The following is a 21,675-nucleotide window of genomic DNA, read 5'->3' on the forward strand; positions in this document are numbered from 1 at the left end:
TTGAATGACTTTTTAGAGAACTTTGTCAAGCACATTGTTTTATGACTGGAGATACACACACAGCAGACCTTTTCCTGAGGACATTCACGAACCAGATAAGATTTAATGGTAATCAAGTGGTTTCAAGCTCATTATTGTTGATCTTACTTTTGTTTGTAATGTTTAGAGCCAGGATGTTTAGGTACTAAAAAACTGAAATATGCAGGCAAAAAGGCATAATAAAATTATTTTAAAAAGGCACAAAAAATGCAGGTATTTCCACCACCAAAATATGGTTAAAAATGATAATATAAAGATATACTACATTAAATTACCAAAGTTGCCAGGTTGCACTTAATTACTAGCATTTCTTTCAAATTATCTGGTGATAAGCTGTGCCATCTGTCAGACAGAATATGCTTCAGTTGTGAAAAACATGTCTCTACCTCAGCTGAGGTCACTGGTGCATACCCGAAACAAGCTACAGCCTATATATTCATATCCTGTGCATTACAACTACCTTTGAGAACTTTAGCTATGTTTTGTATTTCTTCAAGATCTTTGTTAGCTAAAATCACTCTCACATTTTCCTTGTATATCTTTACCTACATCGCCAGGAATTTTACGAATATCGGCAGTTACTTTGTTGAAATTCACTAATGTTTTGCCACGTTTCTCAAGGGAAGTGATAGCTTGTGGGAAGTTTGCAAAATTAGAGGCAATAAACACAAGATCGCGGTGGAGGGACCTTTTTCTGCATGATTTCACTGATGATCCTGACTGCAGCAGATTCTTCTTCTTCAAAACAGTTGATGATTTATTTTATCTTTTCAAAATTTGCAGCATAGTGGAGTATAGCAGAGAGTCATGTACCTCACCTGTCAAAACGGGCTGAGGATGTAGCGGAATATCAGGTGCCATTTCCATGAACAATTGCACTTTGAGGAACATTTTCTTGACGTTGGAAACTAGGCGATCAACATTTGGAATCAAGCTACGTATGTGCTTGGCAATTCTATGAAGACCTTGAGCTAAGCATGCCAAATGCAACATTTCGGGGAATAAAACTTTCAGAGCATGAGCAGCTTTTTTTCATGTACGAAGCTGCATCAGTCACAAACAGAAGAACATTCTCGTGTTTTATACCTACTGGCCAAAGTACAGCAAGTGAAGATGTAAACAACTGAGCAATAGTTGAGCTGTTTGACTTCTCCAATACTTCTAGTCAACAAATACTCCTTTGATGGTTGACCTGCCTCCAGTGTGCCAATGACTACATTGATAACATATCTCTCCACAGCATCGGTTGTCTCGTCTATTGAGATCCATATTTTGTTGCATGCAACTTCAACTCTAAATTTCTGCAAAACAATGTTGAAGTTGCTGTCAACATATTTTTTTCTGTAATGATGACTTGCTTGGTATATGTTCCTCTGTGCATTTCTTTAAAAAAAAACCTCTAAGAGATTTGTTTTCCAATTTCCACAGTGGAATCCAGCATCAATGAATGCCTTGTACAGATCACTCGAAAACTCAGATTTTTGACTGGAGCCAGCAGTAAATGTAGTGAGGGGACAAGCTTGGGGGTATTTCACTTAGGTAGTCCACACCCCAGTGGTATCAACATTGACTTCTCACATTTTAGATAGCCCTTCTCTTCTCCCTCCTCCCCCTCCCCCTTCCCAATTCTCCTTCTAGTCCTACTGTCTCCGCCTCTTCCTTTCTTTTTCCCCCCCCCCCCCCCCAGAAGTCTGAAGAAGGGTCTCAACCCGAAACATCGCCTTTTCCTTCTCTCCATAGATGCTGCCTCACCCGCCGAGTTTCTCCAGCATTTTTGTCTACCTTCAGTTTTTTCCCGCATCTGCAGTTCTTTCTTAGATAGATCTTGGAGAAGACTGAACCAGTGGGCAGCAGCACGAACGAATGAATGACCGACGGTGGCGTCCCTGGTGTTGGAAATTTTCTTGTAAATTATACAACGTTAACACGTTAATAATAACTTATTAATATTAACATGTTAACATAGAAAACGTCATTGTAATCACGGTTCAACTAGATAAAATAGGACGACCTTTTAGCAAAATGGCAAAAAAAGGCTGATTTAGGCACTCGATTGTGAAAAGGGCATTATCCTGGTGAAAACATCAAAAAAGGTATGAAAAGGCACATGGCATTTATGGTAAAATCCTGGCTCTAATAATGTTCAAGAGAAACCCTAGATATAGATGTCCATCCTGAAATTTCCCCGCAGCATTGAAAACTGCTTCTCTGTCAGATATACCATTTTCTGGATAAGGTGTCAAACATGATGCAAAGCAGATGGTTTTGAAATCTGCTTCTTCTATACTTCTCATTCAAAGCATTCTCACCTTTGAATTGAATCTTTCACTTAAGAGTTATTTACACCTTATGTATAGAATAAATGTGTACATTCAGAACCTTTCTCCCAGGATGGAATGTCAAATGACTAGAGAGTACAACTTTAAGATGAGAGGGGCAAAGTTTAAAGGTGAATGTGTGGGAGCAAGATTTTTATGCAAAGAGTGGTGAGTGCCTGATATGGCTGCCAGGGATGGTGGTGGAGGCAAACACCACATTTCAGAGGCTTTTAGATAGGCACATGGATTTACAGGGAATGGAGGGATATGGATCATATGTGAGCAGTGGAGATCAGTTTAACTTGGCATTGTGTTCGACATGGACATTGTGGGCTGAGCAGCCTGTTGCTGTGCAGTACTGTTCTATGTTCTAAGTGTGAGTATTACAGTTTGTAAATAAGAATGGAGTTGGGATGGTGATGGTGTGGTGGAATATTGGCTGGAGATTTGACCGACGCTAGGGTGGAAAATCGCATCTTCCTCCGTATGAGATCACAGCTAAACTAGAGTTTTGAACGGGGAACACATTTCCAAGAATCATAAAAGGACATCAAAGGGAAACAAATGATGGCTTTTCTGGGAGGTGAACTAGAATTGATTAGGATACCATTCTTCTGGAAAGAGATCAAAGACCAACCCAAGGTCAAATGCCTATAGAAGCCTAATGTGATCACCTTGGGCCTGCAAGAAGCTATTCTGTATGAGTAGACTGTATAATTGGTACAGTCGCTGCACTTTTATTTGGAATAATAAATTTACAATTGGACCACATGTTTGATGCAGACTACAGAGAATCACTTACATACGTTTAAAGAGATCTACTTAAAAATGGATGTAAAAAAATCCCGTGGCCCTATTTCAAAGAAGAACAGGAGGTATTATTCCCCATGTCCTGATCAATACTTATCCTCACTCAATATTATTAGAAACAGATTCCGTGAGCCATATCAAATTGTTGCTTGTGCGAGCATGCTGTGTGCAAATTGGCTGCAGTGCATTCTGCATTGCAACAGTGACTACAATTCAAAAGGACTTTGGCTTCAAAGCACTTTGAACATCCTTCAAGTCTCTTTTAAATAAAAATAAATAAGGTCTTGTCCCCTACCAGATTTAAAGAAAACTGGCCAAACATATTTTCAGGCAGACACAAAATGATGGAGTAACTCAGCAGGACAGCAGCATCTCTGGATAGAAGGAATGGGTGACATTTCGGGTCTCGACCCTTCTTCTGAAGAAGTCCGAAGAAGGGTCTCGACCCGAAACATCACCCATGGTCTGAAGAAGGTTCTTGACCCAAAACCTCGCCCATTCCTTCTCTCCACAGATACTACCTGACCCGCTGAGTTACTCCAGGATTTTCTGTCTATCTTCGGTTTAAAATTGCATCTGCAGTTCCTTCCTACATATTTACAGGCAGACTGTCCCCTTTTAATAAAAATATGCGTTTCCATCAGTCAGATGTACACAGTCCATACATGTTGAATCCAAAAATTGATTTAGTTTTAGTTTTAAGATAGTTTTTAACCTATTTTACACCTCAATCGCAGTTTCACAATTATCATGCAGCTGCCAATATTGTTATATTAAATCAATGTTACATATACAGATTATGCCAAATGACCCACAGTCACAACATTAGGTTTTTGCCTAACATTATAGCCATGCTAATTTTACTAATGGCCAATTTAATAAGGATTTACTTCTCTGAGCTGCTTTCAATTATTATTTTTTTTAGAAATTTCTACTTTACGTGGAATAAATTGATGATGATTTAGATAGACCAGATTTATATTAATAGAGCACTTCATCATTGTCTGCAGTTCACCGTACTTCAGACAGAATGAATTCCCTTCTAGGCTGTGTGGCTTTAGTTATAAAGAAAATAATGTGGTGAGTTGGTATATAATATAATTCCACAAAGTGAAAAGTGACAAAAGGTCAGCCACTTTGCTCTTGGTAATACTGGTTGAAGGAACAATATGGGCCAGGATAGTAGATGTAATTCCGTCACTTCTTCGAATATAACTTCAGGGTTGTTAACTCCATCTTGAACCTCCCGAGTAGTCAGACCTCATATCATGTAAAGAATGACAACTATGAGAACTTAGCACTTCTGCCACACTATATGGATTGTCCTGAAGCCCACTATTTGATTCAAAGGCCCATTGTTACTAACAAAATATGTGGGTGACATTGCAGAGCACAGATATACTGCCATGGCACTGGAGAGCTTGAATCAATGTACTAAATACAATTATTATATCAATAGTATTCTGAGGCTCAATAGCATATCCTTAACCTTCTGATCTCTAAGACCTAGCAAAGGCACGCGCCAAGAATTGACAGCAACTTTGAAGTCGAGTCCCAGGCACTATCTCTAGCAAATCACTCACTGTCATCCTTCTCTCACAACCTTCGCGCATTGTATTCCAGTCCCGCATGTTGAAACCAGGCAACATTCTAGTAAATCTCCTTACCTCTCATGTACACCATACTCCCTGGTCTCACCAATGCCTATTAACATTTACATCCCTGCTTCTGGCCATCCACCTTCAGCACGGTTATACCCAGATCCCACATGTACGTCCTGACCTGCGGAGGTGTAGCACCTCACATTTATCAGCACTGTATCTTTCCTCCCATTTTTCCAAATGGCCACTCTGTTATCTCATCTGCATATACTAATCCATTAACCATATCCAGATATTATTCATGAACTCTACAAAGCTGAGGCCCCGCGCCCCTTGGCTTCTCCCTCACTCATCCGCTATTCCTGCATCACATGAACCTTCTTAACCACCTCCTCCTTCTAAAGTTATCCCTGGACCATGACCCCACTGACGAGCACCAGGTCACTATCTCTAGCACCATCACTGACTTCATGAACTCTGGCTCCCTGCCCTCCCAAGCCTCCAACCTCATTATTCCCCAGTCCCGCATGCCCCGATTTTACCTTCTCCCCAAAATCCACAAACCTGACTGTCCTGGTAGACCCATTGTTTCTGCCTGTTCGTGCCCTACCGAACTTATTTCCACATACCTCGACTCCATCCCCCGCCAGGAGGGTCTCAAAGCCCTCTGGTTCTTCCTCGACTAACCAATCCCCGTCTACAGATACTCACCTCTGCCTAGCGGAGCTAGTCCTTACACTTAAAAACTTTTTGTTTGACTCCTCCCATTTCCTCCAAATACAAGGCGTAGCTATAGGCACATGCATGGGCCCCAGCTACGCCTGTCTCTTTGTAGGGTCCGTCGAACAATCCTTATTTGAGACGTACCCGGGCCCCATCCCCGACCTCTACCTCCGCTACATCGATGATTGCATTGGTGCTACCTCCTGCACCCACACACAACTCACTGACTTCATCAACTTCACCACTAACTTCCATACGGCACCCAAATAGACCAGGACTATTTCCGACATTTCTCTACCATTTCTTGACCTCACTATCTCCATCACAGGTGATAGACAACTGACCGATATCCACTATAAACCCACTGACTCCCATGGCTATCTAGACTACACTTCTTCCCACTCTGCTTCCTGTAAGGACTCCATCCCCTACTCCCAATTCCTCCGTCTCGGCCGCATCTGCTCCCAGGATGAGGTGTTCCACACCAGGACATCGGAAATGTCCTCAATCCTCAGGGAACGGGGGTTCCCCTCCCCTACGATAGATGAGGCTCTCACCGGGGTCTCTTCAATACCCCATAAGCTTACCCCATAAGCTCTCTCTCCCCAACTCCCCACAAGGAACAAGGGTAGAGTCCCCCTAGTCCTCACCTTCCACCCCACTAGCCATGACAAACAACAAATAGTCCTCCATCATTTTCGCCACCTCCAACGTGATCCCACCACTCGCCGCATCTTCCCATCTCCCCCCGTCTGCTTTCTGCAAAGACCTCTCTCACCGTAAATCCCTGGTCAATTCTTCCCTTCCCACCCGCACCACCCCCTCCCCATGCACTTTCCCTTGCAACCGCAGGAGATGCTACACTTGTCACTTTACCTTCCCCCCTCGAGTCCATTCAAGGACCCAAGCAGTCATTTCAGGTGCGACAGAGGTTCACCTGCACGTCCTCCAACCTCATCTATTTCATCCACTGCTCTAGATGTCAGGTGATCTACATCGGTGAGACCAAGTGTAGGGTTGGCGATCGTTACGCCGAACACCACCGCTCGGTCCGCATTAACCAACCTGATCTCCCGGTGGATCAGCACTTCAACTCCCCCTCCCATTCCGAATCCGACCTTTCTGTCCTGGACCACCTCCATGGCCAGAGTGAGCACCACCGGAAATTGGAGGAGCAGCACCTCATATTCCGCTTGGGCAGTCTGCACCCCAGCGGCTTGAACATTGACTTCTCCAATTTCCGGCAACCCTTGCTGTCTCCTCCCCTTCTCAGCTCTCCGTCAGCCCTCTGGCTCCTCCTCTTCCTTTCTTCTTCCCGCCCCCCCCCGCCCTACATCAGTCTGAAGAAGGGTTTCGGCCCGAAACGTTGCCTATTTCCTTCGCCCCATAGATGCTGCCTCACCCGCTGAGTTTCTCCAGCACTTTTGTCTACCCTCAATAGTATTATCAACAGCATTAGTAATGGTATTATCGATACTAAACCAGAGCAGAGTGGAGTAAACCGACGCAAGGTTAAACCTCATAGAGTAATACATGGCTAGATTCTAGCAACACATCACTAAACTGTTCACACTATTACCAAATATGTGTGTGTCAATTTAACATGGATCATCTTATACCATTAAGGAGTAAACCACTTGAGTGTGAATAGATAAGAACTAATTTAATGCTGGTAATTTAATAGTTTCAGGATGACAGTGTCCCTTTACATGGTGCTTGACGGAAGTAAACCGTTTGGTTTTGTTTTGTTTATTTTGTAATGTGTACCGAGGTACAGTGAAAATCTTCTGTTTGTGTGCAATCCAGTCAAAGAAAAGGCTATACATGAATACAATCAAACTACCCACAAAGCATAGATAAAGGATAAAGGGTACGGCATTTGTGCAAAATATAACATTGAAGCTTGATTAAGTCTAATTAAAGATAGTTTAAAGATCTCAAATGAAGTAGATAGGAGCATAGGAGCACACTGCACCTTCATGTCAGAACATTGGAGACAATGGAGCAATGAACAAAACTCAATGCAAAATCTTTAGAGATACAGCATGGAAACAGACCCTTTGGCCCACCGAGTCCGCTCCGACCACCGATCATCCCATAGTGTTAAAGAATCATACATAACTCTGAAGAACTCTGTATATACCTGCAAGTAATTATTCAATGTAACCTTTCATTGCCGTTTCCCAATAATAGATGTAAGCATTTACTTAAATTGAAAATAACCTTTTGACATGAAACTGGGTGTCCTAATGAAATGAAAAGCTTTCTCAAACCTGCCTTTTGGGAGCTGTTTATTTAAGATATATGCTTTAGCTCGGGGAAATCTGATATCTGATTGCTTTTCTTCCAGCTCTGATTTAATTTTACTCAGATATTTAAGCCATGCATCATCTCTCTCAGTGTGCTAATAAGATAATGGTGTGACATTTAATAAAAGGGTAATACATTATCCGATGGAATTAATATCAGCAGCAAGGGTTCAGAACACATATGGAACTATTAATCTTATGGTAATGAGCCACCATTGTGAATGACGACCTCCTTCTTTATCAATATAATTAGAACTCGTGCAGCATTTGCCCTGTTCCGTGCCTACAGATGTGGACAATCCATGAAAGCCAGCTCATCAAGCAGTGAATGGCTGTCATTGCTAATCGATTGATGAGGGCAGATGTCCGTGCAAAGTGTCACCTTTGAGCCAACTCCTGCATAGTGAGCAGAACTGATATAATTGATACTAATGGGATGCTTGCATAGTGTTGCACATAGTATTATGTTTGCAAGCAGCACCTTTATGTATAAATATTATAAATGTGCTGATTCTTTTAGTTTAACAATATTTTGGACACATTTGCAAAAAATGTTTAACATCAGAAAGTGCTTAGTTTCAGCATTCATATCCACCTGTGATTTTGAATCTTTTAAGATCATAAGGCTTTCTTCCTTGTGGCAGGAGGAATACACAGTATTGTGTTGTGCATCATGAGATACTTGGGAGAACCTGTGCCGAGCAGGCTAGAAAATGCCTACATTTAAGGGTCGACTGCCACAACATCTAACCTTTCTACACTACTGAATAGTCCCTACAATAGAGAAAAACCTTTATATGTACTCTTTGCCAATGAGGAATGCGCATAGCCACTAGAGTTAGGGCTGGCTCATGTGTGGTTTCGGGGCAAGTGGCTGGGACATAGGGATCAGGGTTTAGAATTAAGAATAGGGGTGAGAGTTTACAATTGAGGATGGGCAAAGTTATTGTTGGTGGAGGAATTGGTATCGGGATGGAAGAGGGTCAGCTGCTAGGCTTCACTGAGTGGGGAGATTGCCAGTGGGGTTGGTGGGGGTGAGAGGAGATGGTGGGGTGGGATGGGGTAGGTTTGGGCTAATTTGATGGAGGAGAGAATCACATTGATCGATTGGAAATGAAGGGAGGCAGGGCAGCTGTGGGATGGTGAGATTGGTGGCTGGCTCTGTGCAGATCAGCAGATCAGACAGGGCAGGTACATGGTTAGGTAAACTGGGGGCTAAAGGGAGGCACATCTCCATGCCCAACCCCATGTCCAACTTGAACCTTGGAGTGGGGTGAAGGCTTGCTACGACATGAGAAACCTCTCCCTTCTGCAAGGTACACACATCTGTGCTGAAGTGCAGCATGTATCACATAGAGGTTTGCTACTCACATCTGGATGTCAATGTTTGGGCTCTTCCATGCATCCAATTTTCAGATGCACAGAGAACATGAGGAAGGCTGTGAACACCTTGCAACTTGATGAATTCTTCTTTTCCACAGATTGTTATTGGGACAAGGATTGTGTACAATACAAAAATACAACACAATGCAACCTGGTTTCTTGTTTTCCATTTGCAATTCCATCTCCACCATGCAACATGCAGAGTGCAAACATGCTGACCCAGCTGTCCATAGTTATTGCCATGATGTTGGTTGTGTGAGGTCAACACCACACCAGCAGCTCAGTGTTCGCTTCAGTCATGGCTAGTCCTTGGTTCACAACCAATGGGATAAGGAAAGTAAAGCTTCATCCTTGTCAAGTGACAAGCACTTTCACACATCTCGTATGCGAACCCATTTGGAAGCTCTTTCCGAATAACTCTACCCACATCAGCCAAACTGCGACATAACCTGAAATGAATGGTCAAATACAAGGCGAGGGAGAACGCACCTGTACACAGTGGTGGGTGGATAACTGGATGCATCGTATATGAGTCGAACATGTCCCTGATACAGTTCCAGAGCCAGAGGATCGTTGTCACCTTTGTAGAGTAAAAGACCGTTGTCCTTGTCAGTTGCAACCTAGCCAAACAGAAAGAAGACATGTTAGACCAAGGCATTTTCTTTGTGAGAGCATATGGTGTGCCAGCACCTCTGAAAAGTTGAAAATTAGATTGATGGAGAGCAGCCAGGAGTGTCAGATGAATTATTACATGCATACTGACAGTTTTTTTACTTTAAAAAAGTGTGTTAGACCTTATTTTAGGAAAGCTCCTGAAATGCACTCCCTGCATCTCTGATCGATGGTGTTCAGCTTATTTGCTCCTTTCCAGTTTACATGTCACCTACTCACTGACCTTGCACACACACAGAGTCATACATTATGAAGACAGGCCCTTTGGCCCACCAGTTTGCATTGATCATCATTTATACCAAATCTACTGTAATCTCGATATCCCTGGAGGAAAGGATTGGTTCAGTCTTGGTTGTTGCCAGTTTCCAGACTCTCCCAGTACTTCAAGTGGGATTGTGTAAAGGGTTTTATTCAATATCTAACTTTGATTGTAACTTGCCTCAGAATGACTGAAGCAATATCAAAGACAATGCCCTTCATCTCCTCTGGCTTAAGGTCTACCTGACCTGGGTCTGGGTGCCAAGGGTTTCGATTTACAAATTGATGATGCTATATCAGACAAGAGAGCTGTCTGCCAACAGTGAGAGGAACATTTTCCCTGATAACAAACCTCACATTGTGACATTGTCAAGATGTATTCTTGAGCCACAATGCAGCTCAGGCTTTTGAAAGTTCAAGATGACATCTCAGTAAATGAGTTGCAGTCTGCACTGGGGATAGTTACCAAAAGCATTGTTAAAGCCCTGTCTCACGGTACGAGTTCATTCCAAGAGCTCTCCCGAGTTTAAAAAAAAATAGTTGTAAGCATGGAGAATGAACGTAGCGGGTACGTCGGAGCTCGGGGACGTCTCTTAGTGGCTCGTACCGCGAACAGCAGGTACTCGGGAAGACTCGCTAATGGCAGGTAAGCACGGGAAGACTCGGTAAGATTTTGCAACATGTTGAAAAATGTCTACGTGAGCCCCAAATACCGACGAGTGGCCATTACCGTAAATCTCCGAGTTCGAATCAGCGCAAATTCTGGAGAGCTCTTGAATGAACTCGTACCGTGGGACAGGGCTTTTAAGGCCCTAATTAACAATTGATTTGCTAGGCTCCATTAAAACTTCCATATGTCGGTTGCTGGTACTTGCCAACCAATGATCTCTAACATAACACTGAAGAAGCCTTTGCTGAAGTTTGCAATGCCTCTCCTTAATGCTGGCAACTTTCACAGTTCTCGTACTGATGGAGATTGATTCTTAATGGTTCAATGGTAGTTTAGTTTCACATGTAGCTCGATACATTGGAATTCTTTCTTTTGCATACAGTTTGGTAAAATCATATTATCCATTAGCACGATCATATACAAGTACATAATGCAATTATTGTAATGTAAAAATAGTAAACATCACTGAGGCAGAACACAAAGACTCACCATGTTTCCGGCACCATCTTGTGCCCTTCAAGTTTCTCTTTCTTAAAATTATTAAGTTCCTACCTGAAGTGAGATGTTTGCTTGCGGGCGGACCTGGGAAGCTGACAACATCACATAAGAGTCTTTGCCGATAAAGTTGACGGTGATAAGCTTCTCGCACCTCTGCCCTGCGAAGCCTGCTAAGCACCTGCAGACAGGCTCATTCTGTACCTCGATGCATTGAGCTCCATTCTGGCACTCGTAGTTGTCACAGAGACTGGTCCGGGACTGGACCTTAGGAGGGTGGATCTCACAAAGCAGACCACTGGAAAAACAATTCAGAGCATAGTGAGGGTGGGTAAAGACAGAATGGTAAAGAATAAGAATTGATGGGGATTTGCATTATAGTATTATTGTATCTGTATTTTGCAAACAGCATAGAAATTGCTGTAGTAACATTATATAATGTGACAAGCAATATGCACCTTATTATTCTAACAAAGAGGCATTGAGAGATACAGCATGGAAACAGGCTCGCTGGCCTACCTTGTCCATGCTGACCAAATTGGTATTCTGGACTAGTCCCATGTGCCTGTGTTGATCCCCTCACCCCATCCCTCTAAACCCTTCCTATCCATATATCTGTCCAAATATTTTTTGAAAGTTGTAATTGTATTTATAATTTGCTCTGACAGCTCATTCCAGACATGGACTATACTCTGTGAAAAATGCCTCTGAAGCCCCTCTTAAATCTATCTGCTCTGACCTTAAGCCTATGCCTTCGAGTCTTAGACCTCTATTGGATAATATGGTGTGCATTCACAACATATGGAGTGTGTGTTCACTTTATCCATGTCCCACTTGATCTTGTACACTTCTGTCCAGGTGGCAGGAGAAGACAATCATGCTTCACTTGTCCTCGTTAGCTCCTGCACACTGGCAATATCATGGTGGCTGTTGTGCAGTTGTGATGGGTGAGAAGACAATAGACAATAGGTGCGGGAGTAGGCCATTCGGCCCTTCGAGCCAGCACCACCATTCACTGGGATCATGGCTGATCATCCACAGTCAGTACCCCGTTCCTGCCTTCTCACCATATCCCCTGGCTCCGCTATCTTTAAGAGCTCTATCTAACTCTCTCTCGAAAGCATCCAGAGAATTGGCCTCCACTGCCTTTTGAGGCAGAGCATTCCACAGATTCACAACTCTCTGGGTAAAAAAGTTTTTCCTCATCTCCGTTCTAAATGGCCTACCTCTTATTCTTAAACTGTTGTCCCTGGTTCTGGACTAAAACTAAAAGAGTTAAAACGAACCGAATAAACAAATTATTTATTTGGTTCATTTTTCCTTCTCTAATCCTCTCCCAACCAGAAAATCCTTTGCTTACCTGAAACCAGTTGGACAGACACAGGTGTAGCCATTAACGGCATCAACACACTGTGCACCATGACGACACTCATTTTCCACACAGTCGTTATAATCAGTTTGGCAATTTTGGCCGGTGTAACCTGGCAAACACTCACACCTGTTGGAAATAATAAAGGTTGCTGAATTAACCATTGACCAAGTAAAATTTACAAAACACACCACAATGTTAAACAGCATTAGTTCCTGATGACCCAGACCCTGTACAATGTGAGTGGATGAATATAAAGTTGGGATGCAGAGTTGGTAGAACACTCTGATACAACTCAACAAGGTGTTTTTCCATGGAGTGAGAAAGGAATATTATCTTTGGATGTTTCTGCAGGCTTCTTGACCCGCTGAATTCCTCCAGCAGTTTGCTTTTTTATAGCTCAAGATTCTGGCATCTGCAATCTCTTTTGTCTTCAAGCCCTTTAATATTGTTGGTGACCTGGAAAAAACGCTAAATAAATATTAATGCAAGAGACGGCAGATGCTGGAAACTTCAGCAAAATGTGCTGGAAGAACTCAACGAGTCAGGCAGCATCTGCGGAGGGAAATGGACTGACAATATTTTGCCATTTTCTTCCACAGATGCTGCCTGGCTCATTGAGTTCCTCCAACACTTTGTTTGTTGTGGCTGGGAAGGAAAATATGAGATGGAACAAAGTAATAGAGGAAAACAAAGACACAAAGTGCTGGAGTACCTCAGCGGGTCAGGTGGCATCACTAGAGAACATGATCAGTCTGTAAAAGGGTCCCAACCCAAAACGTCACCTATCCATGTTCTCCAGGGATGCTGCCTGACCAGCTGAGATACTCCAGCACCTTTTGTCTTTTTTTGAAAATAAACCCAGCATCTAGTCTCTTGTTTCTACAAAGTAATAGAGGATTCTCTTTATTTTAAAAAAAAATGTGCAGATTTTTATGTTAGTCCATATGATCCAAGATAGTGGAGCGTGCTCACCTGTACTTCCTGTCCTTGGAGATACATTTGGAGCCATGCTGACAGGTGTTGAACTCTGCAACACAGTAATCCACAACCTCTTCACAAAGCTCACCTGTGGATGAAGAGATAGAAGATCAATGAGATGCCAGAACACCATTTGACCAGAATTTGCTGTTATAAAGTGCATGCCTAGTGCGTAATTACCCACTACTGTGGGGAATTAAATGTCCCAATTTGTGGATTATTTCTCTTGCACCTCTCCCAGCCTCACATGAACAACTGCTCACCATTATCCATCCCTAGAGCTTCTGTGCTGCACTTATATAGTAATTCCACATGGAATTATGAATGGTGTTGAATGTCAGCACAAACCCAAATGATAGAAACATAGAAACATAGAAATTAGGTGCAGGAGTGGCCATTCAGCCCTTCGAGCCTGCACCGCCATTCAATATGATCATGGCTGATCATCCAACTCAGTATCCCATACCTGCCTTCTCTCCATACCCTCTGATCCCCTTAGCCACAAGGGCCACATCTAACTCCCTCTTCTTAAATATAGCCAATGAACTGGCCTCGACTACCCTCTGTGGCAGAGAGTTCCAGAGATTCACCACTCTCTGTGTGAAAAAAGTTCTTCTCATCTCGGTTTTAAAGGATTTCCCCCTTATCCTTAAGCTGTGACCCCTTGTCCTGGACTTCCCCAACATCGGGAGCAATCCTCCTGCATCTAGCCTGTCCAACCCCTTCCTGCATCTAGCCTGTACAACCCCTTAAGAATTTTGTAACTTTCAATAAGATCCCCTCTCAATCTCCTAAATTCTAGAGAGTATAAACCAAGTCTATCCAGTCTTTCTTCATAAGCCAGTCCTGACATCCCAGGAATCAGTCTGGTGAACCTTCTCTGCACTACGGTTCAACTGCACACAGTTAAGATCAATGGTTAATACACTTAACCTATTCGCACTGTTATACATTTAAACAGCACTCCAGGAGTTGAACTCATTATTTTCTGCTAGCGATGAGGGAAGGTGTTTCATGCTAAGAGCACCAGGATGTTTTAAATGAATATTTCCAAAAATAGCCATCCTATATCCAGTTCCAATATCAGGAGGTGTGTACTTCAAGCAGTGCCATACCATCTATGTGGTAACATTCCCAGCCCAATCTCTACTGTGTCATTGAGATTAGACACTTATTTGATGCTCCATTTGCTTGTTACTCTCACACTGAAGACCAATGTCCTACCCTCAGTTTCTACCCAGGTAAACAGATTAATTGGTCATTTATTGTTTATGGTTGTTGTGTTGCCTCCAACAAAACTGGCTGAATTAAGAGCAATTCGTGGTATACAGCTCTTTGAAATGTCTGAATAATTTACTAGAGGCTCCTATTTTAACAGTCGTAAACTGTAACAGACAAGACTTATGGCAAGTGTTTAAATCTACTTTTCCACCACATTTCAGGGATGGATTAGGGAATCTGCTCAACACCTCAGCATCAATTTATGAGAAAGGGAGATTTGAATTCAGAGCATTTGCTGGGTCAGACAAATAGCTGCTTTATATCTTAATTTCCACTCGCTCAGGGCAAAATTGATCTAATTTAGAATAAAGAACATTCCTAAGAGTTCAGGGGCATTTACACACAAAGCAATGATTTTAATGTGCACATCATTGTGAAACAATGCAACATTTGGAAACTCTGGGCTACTTATCATTGAATGCACATCAGTTTACCGTGGGGAATATGTTTTATACGCATGTTCATGGGCAGATGCGATAAGACTCCCTGTGGAGTTTGGATTTTGTCTGATCTGTTTAGAATTAGGGAAACCCCAATCATTTGACTCCTGATTTTAATCCTTTTTATAGACTCCATCCTTTGTGGTTTAGGTTGTAGTTAATCCTTGCCTGGGAACCACATGCCATTGCTTGGAGATGAAACGGATCAACACATGTGGGGTGCATTGTGAAAGCTTAGAAATCACAGAACACCCTGGAGAGAAGTTTAAAGAGCTGCCTTGAAAGCTCCAATGCTTTCTTTGAATTTGTATTTTATTACAATCTTTTTCTTATGTCTGAGCCCTTTTCTACAATGTGGGGCTATCAGTTTGTTGAGGTGACGGTGTCAGGCTTACTTAGCTTGGTAGAAAGTAAACATCTCATGATTTAACAAAGGATATATTTTATTTATTGATGGCTTAACGTGTAAAAGTGTCACTCATATTAATCTCCTTTCATAAAAAAAACAGGAAAGTTTCAGAGCTATGCTGCTTTAGCAGAACTTGTTTGATGGAAATTCTGGATGCTACAAACAGTGTTGCAAGTATCAGGAAAGAAATTGGGCCAGGGGGCCAAAACGTGTTGGGGGAAATATATATTTAGTGCTGGTCTCAGCTGACAATTAAATATCTGCCCCAGGTGAAAATAGGATTTCTACAATCAAATGATTAACTGACATTCACTGTTGATGCAGAGTGGTGAAAAACCTAGACCACAAAACATAGAAGCAGAATTAGGTCATTCGGTCCATTGAGTCTGCTCTACCATTAGATCTTAGCTGATCTATTTTTCCCTCTCAACCCCATTCTCTGCCTTCTCCCCAAAACCACTGACGCCCTCCCTATCAATAACCTACCAATCTCCGCTTTATAAATCCCCAATGCCTTGGCCAACACAGCCACCTGTGGCAGCAAATTCCACAGATTCACTCCCCTCTGGCTAAAGAAGTTCCTCCTCATCTCCATTCTAAAGGTACATTCTTTTATTCTGAGGCTGTGCCCTCAGGTCCTAGATTGAAGATTGCACTAAAACCTGAAGAAAGCTATTTCTGTGGATTGTGTTTCCAAGTTATATGAAGGCTGACAGAATGGCCCTTACACACAGCACAAAACAGCAAGACGGGTAACGTTTTGTCCATTATCACCAGACCATATCATGCTTCTTAGTAAAGTTGCTAAATTAATTCCAGTTAGTGTTGAACACTGAATAGTTCCCCTTGTAAGTGAAGAATGACTCTATATTGCTTGGAATTAGATAATTGAGAGGTGATCCTATTAAAACACCTAAGGTTGGATGGCCATTCCGAGAGGATATTTCAGTCAGCAAAGATATCTAGTACTAGTTTCCAAAAAAGGGTCAATCATTTAAGACAAAGATGAGGAGATTTTAATTTCCTCTTAGAAGCTCGTGGATCTAGGATTTTCTACCTCAGAGAGCTGTGGAGGAGAGTCATTAAAACATCTTCAAGGTTTAAAGAGATTGATCGCTGGTCTAAGGGAATCAAGAAGGAAGGTGGAGTTGATGCCAAGATTAGATAAGCCTTGTTCTTATTCAGTGGCAGAAAAGGCTTGAAGGGGTCATATAGCACATCCCTGCTTCCTTTTTTGTTCAATCAAAAGAGGAAGAATACGGAATAACCTTCCCTGAAGACCAAAAGAATGAAGAATTGAATCAAACGGAATTTTTCACGTTTTTCTTTTGCTCTTCATTTTCAAAGAGCATTGCCAACTAACTACTTCAGGCGTGTGGGTCTTAGCAATGCAATTCTACAAGTGATTCCTTTAATGATAAAACACAAAGCATGTCTCCAGATTCAATTCTCATTGATACATTTTTACGTAACTGACACTTCATGGATCTCGCTACTGATCGACGATCCGCCACTGAACCCATCCTATCCTGACAACTATTGGGGTCTGTGAGATGATACATCCATGCCTTGATTTGTGAGCAGCATAAGAGGAAGGTGAGGAGTGGAGGTTGTAGCAAGAAACAGCCTCCAATTATCATTCAATAAAAATCTGTACAATGCACGGCTATGGATGAACAAGGGTGTATTCCCCTCACCTCCTTACAATTAAGAATGCAAAAGCACATATTCTGAAAGGGCCAGTGGTGCAGCAGCAGAGTTGCAGCCTTACAGAGCTGGAGACCCTAGTTCGATCCAGTTTACGGATGCTGAACGGTTTTTGTACCTTCTCCCTGTGACCGCGTGGGTTTCCCCTGGGTGCTCCGGTTTCCTCCCACATTCCAAAGATGTGCAGGAGTGTAAATTGTCCCTAGTGTGTAGGATGGGATAATATAGAATTGTAGGGAGATCGCTGGTCGGTGCGGACTTGGTGGGCTGAAGGGCCTATTTCCACGCAGTTTCTCTTAAACTAAAATGCCTGAAAATCTACCTTTCTGCTTAAACCTTACCTTTCTTTTCAAACTAGCTAACAATAGCCTGTCAAAGATGCAATACATTATCATCTATACCTGTGTAATTGGGTGGGCAAAGGCAGGCATAGTTATTGATTCCATCGATGCATGTGGAGTTATTTTCACAGTCATTATCGTCACAGTCGTCAGGATTCACTTCGCACAGCTGTCCCTCGAAGCCTGGCGGGCAGAGGCACCTGTACATAAAAGGAAAAATGAAGTGAAGGTGTTACAAAGTGAAGCTTCCATTGAATGACTACCAAGTACTAATGAGAATGGGGATCTGTGAGAACATAAGGAAAATGATATCCCATTCACAATGCTTTCCTTCTCCTTTGAAATCACAGGCACTCAATCCTTTCATTCTATCTGCCCACTTCATAATTGATATATTCTCTGGACTTCCTTAGGTATTTCCTGAAATTCAGCACCAATTTATCCCTGACAATCAGGAGCCCATTCATTTATTTTTCCAGAAGCAGCTCCAGCAATTATTTAGCCATTGCAAAGGTGGTGGAGCGGCACATTCCCGAATACTACAGTCCCTTCTAGTGCAGGAGACCACACAATCCTGTTGGGAAGAGAATTCCAGGAGTCAGAGCCAGTGACAATGAAGGATCTATTTCCATGCCAGGTTTGTGTGCAACATGGAAGGGAATATGCAGGTGATGGTTTTCATAGACACTGGCTTCCCTTGTCCTCCTTGGTGTTAGAGGTCATGACTTTGAAAAGTATTGTTGGGTAGCCTGGGCATGTAATTGAAGTGTATGTGATAGGTGAAGCATTGGTGAAATTAATGTGTCTAACTCACTGCATTCCCCCAGTCATTTTGGCCTTAAGGGGCTGTCCCACTAAGGCGACCTAATCCATGAATTCAGAAGAGCGCCTTCGACCTTCAAGCTCGTAGGCACTCGCCTGGAAAACCTCAAGCTGGATCAACCGTCAGCGATGAAACCGCGCGCTGGATCGACTGACCACACGCGCGCGCGCGCGCACACACACACACACACACACACACACACACACACACACACACACACACACACACCTACACACACACCTACACACACACCTACACACACACACACATCGCAAAAACGGGGGCCTGGAAAAGCTGTCTGAAATTCACACCCGCGATGAAGAGGAAGGTAAAAGACGACTGCACAGTAACGGTAAGTCCTTTAGAGAGCGCGGAGGGGGAGGGGGTGGAGAGAGAAGGGGAGAGAGGGGGAGAGAGGGGGGGAGAGAAGGGGGGAGGGAAGGGGGGGGGGGGGGGGGGAGTGGAAACACGTTTGAGAAGTATAATAACGTTTAGTGGGCATTTAACCTTTTCCTTGGTTTTTCTTGGTCCTGAAAACTCCAGTGAGCCAATTAAAATGCCCGGTCAGCAAAGGAGATTGCCTACGGTTGCCCTCGATTGCATGTAACTACATAGTGACCCCACTCCACTGCACCACGAGTTAAAAAGAACCATGCCGACCAATTTGTACGAGCAGAAAATTTTTCAACATGCTGAAAAGTTTCTGCGACCTAGCTGAGGCCGCGAGTATGCGGGAACTTCCCTCGCGAGTTCCAGTGACCTCATAGGATCACGTGTCGACCATGCTGCGAGTTTGAGTGGAGGGCAAACTCATCTAAGTTCGCAGATTAGGTCGCCGCAGTGGGACAGCCGCTTTATGAAAGAAAACACTGAAAATTCCAAAGCTTTAACTGCAGAATACTTTTATAGATCTCCAAACTATTAATTAACATTGTGAACATTGAGATTCAGAGTAGCTATGGGCTAAAACCCTCAGGGGTTGGAATTCCGTGTTAAACAGGGTCCAGGAGTATCAGCCACCCACTTCTCTTCCCCGCATCTATCATTGGTTTCATTGATTTCAATGCATCTCGAGGTGATTATATCAAATGCTCTTTACTCGGGCGCTTGCTTTTTGCCAGCGATCAAAGGATAATTTCTACCCCCTTTAATTGCTAGCATCCCAGAGAAACCTCAAAGGTTAATTTAGGAAAGGTGATCTATCCTTCAAAGTGAAACATATTCTTGCTCACCTTCACTGATGATGGGGACACCAAAGACAAGTCTGATTTAGTGCCTCCACATTAAAAGTTATTATGGTAAATCACATAATAATATCACCAATGTTACTCAGGTTAATATTTCCACAGCTATTATGACAACAGATTCGGAGGAAGAAGAGATCATTGTGAATTAAATGCTGGCAAACATGCCACTGGTTTGTTTTCAGGGTTGTTCAAATTAAATTTCTCCTTTCAGGAATAAAATAAGTAATGACTGAGCTGTTTCATTCCTCTCAAAAACTTCAACAAGTCATTTTGAGGCTTGGGGTCTTCCATGTAATGTGCATGTTGGGGATACTTGTGTTAACATCACTTCCAGTTTAACCTTCCTCGTGTGGAAGTTGGGCCATGTTTTGCCTGGGTTGCCCCATACTCTGCATCCTTGGAACAATATGATCTGATATTGATCTAGGTGGCCAGCCAAGGACATGCAGGTTGGGAGGTCAGGCTAGGAGATGGCTGTGGCGATCACGGCAGAGAGGCCACCCAATGAGTTCAGGCCGAGGACACTGTCCAAGAATGGCACAGAGATGCAGCTGGTAGAGTTGCTGCCTCAAAACCCCAGCAATCTAGGTTCAAACCTGACCTCCGGCTTGAATTTTATGAATTTTCCTTGTGCCCACGAGTATTCCTGGATGCTCCGGTTTCCACCCACATGTTAAAGATTTGTTGGTTGGAAGATAAAAAGGCCGGTGTAAATTGCTCCGATGTTCTAGGGGAGTGGTGGAATTGAGGTGAAGTCAAAGTGATTGTGGGGAGAATAAAATAGGACAAGTATAAATGCTTGTTTTACAATTTAGGGGCAGCACGGTGGCGCAGCAGTTGAGCTGCTGCATTACAGCGCCAGAGACCCGGGCTCAATTCTGTCAATGACTGCTGTCTGTATGGAGTTTGTACGTTCTCCCCGTGACCACAGTCAGAACCTTATTCCCAGATTGGAAGTGTAAAAAAAAAATATAATAAGGGGCAGAGCTTTAACATCAGAGGGGAAATGTTTAAAGAGATGTGTGGGGACAAGTTTTTTCATGCAAACAGTGGTGGGTGCCTGCAATGGGTTACCAGGGGTGGTGTGGAAGCACATGCAATATTGACATTTAAGAGGCTTTTAAATTGGTAGATAGATATGATGGATATACAGGGAATGAAGAGGTGTGGATCATGTCCAGGCAGAGACGTTTTGTTTAACTAGGCAGCATGTTCAGCACAGTTATTATACATATACAATATATAGTATCTGGAAATCTCTGGACATATATGTATGCGTGTGCATATGTATACACATATACATATATATATATATTTATATATATACATATCTACACACACACACACACACATATATATATACACACACACACATATATACAAAAAATGTATCTTGTATATACACACACATATTTACATACACACACATATATATACATATATACATACACATACTATACCAATAAATAAATAAATAATTGTTTGCTACCTGCAGACCTCCCTATTTGACACTATGGGAATAAGCCAATGTTTTACTAGGACTGTGACACCAAGGTACAAACTTAAAAAAGGAGCCCTGTGCATAGAATGAGATCATCCCATGCAAACTTCACATGGAAATTGTGCCAGAGGCTTAATAGAGTTCAATCCAGGAATAGTCACAAGCATTTCAACACACACGCGACTGCATTTACTCCAATTTAAATCAATGCTCACTATCAAAATGCTGTCAAAGAAAGGCACCAGGTGATAGCATTTCCAGGCAATTATTCTAAATAAGGCACATCTCACAAAAGGCA

General features: G+C 42.7%; 1 protein-coding gene across 2 annotated transcripts in view; it reads right to left on the minus strand.

Annotated features, from left to right (window-relative positions):
• LOC129701451 (slit homolog 3 protein-like) overlaps positions 1-21,675 on the minus strand; it is a 561,975-nt gene that overhangs the window by 15,415 nt on the left and 524,885 nt on the right. For both annotated transcript variants that reach the window (XM_055642634.1, XM_055642635.1), the window contains 5 exons: positions 17,867-18,006; positions 13,623-13,716; positions 12,639-12,776; positions 11,336-11,576; positions 9,673-9,803 (listed from right to left, as the gene is read on the minus strand). In XM_055642634.1, coding sequence (XP_055498609.1) covers positions 9,673-9,803; positions 11,336-11,576; positions 12,639-12,776; positions 13,623-13,716; positions 17,867-18,006 — 744 coding nt within the window. The remainder of the gene's footprint in view (positions 1-9,672; positions 9,804-11,335; positions 11,577-12,638; positions 12,777-13,622; positions 13,717-17,866; positions 18,007-21,675) is intronic.

Source organism: Leucoraja erinacea, chromosome 11, assembly GCF_028641065.1.
Source record: "Leucoraja erinacea ecotype New England chromosome 11, Leri_hhj_1, whole genome shotgun sequence".
In the NCBI taxonomy this organism is placed as follows: domain Eukaryota; kingdom Metazoa; phylum Chordata; class Chondrichthyes; order Rajiformes; family Rajidae; genus Leucoraja; species Leucoraja erinaceus.